The sequence below is a fragment of the Sorghum bicolor genome, chromosome 8 (genome assembly GCF_000003195.3).
Source record: "Sorghum bicolor cultivar BTx623 chromosome 8, Sorghum_bicolor_NCBIv3, whole genome shotgun sequence".
NCBI classification, from domain to species: domain Eukaryota; kingdom Viridiplantae; phylum Streptophyta; class Magnoliopsida; order Poales; family Poaceae; genus Sorghum; species Sorghum bicolor.
Window position 1 is genome coordinate 3,699,864 of NC_012877.2, and position 2,886 is coordinate 3,702,749.

The 2,886-nt window shown below is 53.6% G+C and overlaps 1 protein-coding gene across 1 annotated transcript; it reads right to left on the minus strand.

The window, feature by feature from the left end:
• Positions 1–2,424, minus strand: LOC8066982 (premnaspirodiene oxygenase). Its single transcript, XM_002442777.2, has 3 exons — positions 1,782–2,424; positions 1,258–1,698; positions 1–804 (listed from the first exon to the last, which is right to left on the minus strand). The coding sequence occupies exons 1-3, from the start codon at positions 2,238–2,240 to the stop codon at positions 172–174; spliced, it is 1,533 nt and encodes a 510-aa protein (XP_002442822.1). The 5' UTR covers positions 2,241–2,424; the 3' UTR covers positions 1–171.

The window sequence follows — 2,886 nt, forward strand, 5'->3', positions numbered from 1 at the left end:
TTGCAAGCAAAACATATATATATATATATATATAGCAAAGGAATATATTACATACGACTGTGTTTATTTCAATGGAAGTACAAACTTGTAGGTAGACGCTTTCGGGAGTACAGATAAGGCGCCAAGCGCCATGTGCGGCTACCAAGACGCGACGACGATGTATGTATCTATCTAGCCATCTAGGCCGGCGTCGACCGGGACGAACGGGGTGGCGCAGAGCAGCAGCGGTGAGCGGCGGCGGACGCCGAGTCCAGGCGCTTCCCCCATGTCGACCTCCTTGACGCCCTCCGGCAGCGACCAGTCGAAGTGGTAGAGAAGCCCGACGAAGGCGAGCTCCATGCTGGCGAGCCCGTAGTTGAAGCCGGGGCACATCCTCCGGCCGGACCCAAAGGGCAAGAACTCGTAGCTGCCGCCGGTGAAGTCCCGGGAGCCGTCCTCGAACCGCTCCGGCTTGAACTCGTCGGCGTCCTCCCAGTACCTAGGGTCGCGGCCGATGGCCCACGCGTTGATGATGACGCGTGACTTTGCTGGGATCGTGTACCCGTCAAGCTCGCATTCCTCGATGCTCTCCCGGGGCACTAGCAATGGCGCCGGCGGGTGCAGCCGCAGGATTTCCTTGATCACCAGCTTCATGTACACAAGGTTGCTGGCCTGCAGGTCGCCCTCCGTCACCACCGTCTTCCCCCGGAATGCCTCCCTGATCTGCCCCTGCAGCTTCTTCATCACCTCCGGGTTCCGCATTAGCTCCGACATCCCCCACTCCATTGCTGACCCTGACGTCCCCGTCCCGCCCGCGAACATGTCCTGCGATAAAAACGAATTGAATATGAACGGATATCATTAATATTATATTTGTTTTTATTTTTTTTCGGATTCAGATTCAAATATGTATAGTGTCAACCGTGCCGAATAAAATACGATTAAATATTAACATCATAAATATATGATTTAAGTATTCGGATATAGATATGGTATCGAATATTAAATATCTGGACTTTAATATAGATAGACCTAAACCCTTTTATACGAATTTAGTCTCGAATACGGTCGATAAATATTAAATATCTGGACTCGGATACAGATGAATCTAAACCTCTCTAAACGAATTTGGTCTAAAAAACGGTCGGTAAATATCCATATCGTTTTCATCATCCCTGCTGCCATGCATGCGTATGCCGCACATGCTTCCTTAAAAGTTCACACGTGTGCGTGTGTTTGTGTTTGTTTTTAATATATGTACTCCTATGTTATTATTACCAGTATGATGGCCTTGATGATGCTGTTGTTGAGCTGGAAGCCGAAGCCGCCTTTCTCTTGCAGGCCGAGGAGCACGTCGACGAGGTTCTCGTCGACGTCCTCGGCGCCGCTACTGATCTTCTCATCGCGGATGGCCTTGCGCTCCTGGATAATTTCCTCGAGGATGGTGTCCACCGTCTTGTGGATGTCCTTGAGGCTGCGCGTCATGCCGGTGAGCCTTGCCAGCACGGTGGTCCACCCCGGGAACAGGTCCGGGATGTTGAAGCCGCTCGACAGGCCGACGACGGCCTTGGTCGCCGCCAGGAACTCCGCCGCGTTCTTCCGCTTCTTCCCGAATGCCGCCCGGGACACGACGCTGTTGGTGATGCTGTGGAACATCACGCTCAGGTTCACCGGCGTCGACGGCCCCGCCGCGCGGATCTCCTCGACCCGCAGCATCACCTGCAGCCATGAATTCGTGTCAGCGTCAGTCTCTCGCGGGTGCTTGTGAAAGCAGAGGTAGCGAGTAGACTGCCAGTGCTCACCTCGTCCTCCCGGATGTGGCGAAAGGAGAGCACCCGCTTAGGGCTAAGGATCTCGGCAGCACAGAGCTGACGGAGCTTGCGCCAGTAGTCGCCGGAGGGGGCGAAGAGGATGTCGAGCCACTCGTACGCGACGATCTGGCCGGCGAGGAGCTTGGGCCGCGTGGCGAAGTTGGTGTCGTGGGTCTTGAGCACGGCGCGCGCCGTCTCCTTGGACGAGGCGACGACGAGCGGCGTCTGGCCGAGCTGCAGCATCATGAGCGGGCCGTGGACGGCCGCCAGGTCCCGTAGCGCGCGGTGCGGCAGCACGTTGATGAGGTGGTGCATGCTGCCAATCACCGGCAGCTTCCAGGGCCCCGGCGGCAGCCGTGGCCTCCGCTTGATGAAGGCCAGCTTCACCAGCTGCAGCAGCGTGACGGCGACGACGGAGAGGAGGAGCGACTGGTACAAGAACTCGTCCATGGCCAAGCTTCACCAGCTCTACCTAATTAAACTAACTAGCAATTGATGATATGTATTGTATAAGAGTGATTGATGGTAAAAGTATATGCTTCTAAAGACTGAGTAATACAGAAACTAGGTATAGCTAGGACACCCGGCTAGACCTCGCGCTAGTGCTTGCTAATCTTCCTTGCTTGGTAATGGTGAGTTCCCTGGGTGGTGGTGGGTTATATATAGTGTCAATGAGGGAGCAGCAAGGGCCCACTCAGCTGATGACAAAGCTACTATTGACGTCATCATTAGTATACAATGTGCATGTACAAATAAACTCATTCAGGTGCAGTAAATATTAAAATAATGAGGAAGAAGATTCTATGGTGTGGCAATTTTCGTCAAATAGAGTTTACTCAGTGCAAGCTTTCACTACCGGATAGCCCGCTTTTGCCGTGTGTCCGTCCGTTTGCCGTGAGCAACACACGGCAAAGGTCGAGTTTGCCGCGTGTCTAATCCAAGCACACGGCAAACGCTAGGCACACGGTATATCTGTCCTTTGCCGTGTGTTGCACACGACAAACATCAGGTACACGGCGAACTCAAATTTTTACCGTGAGCAACACACGGCAAAAACAGGGTACACGGCAAAAGCTAACCTACGCTAACGTCTACC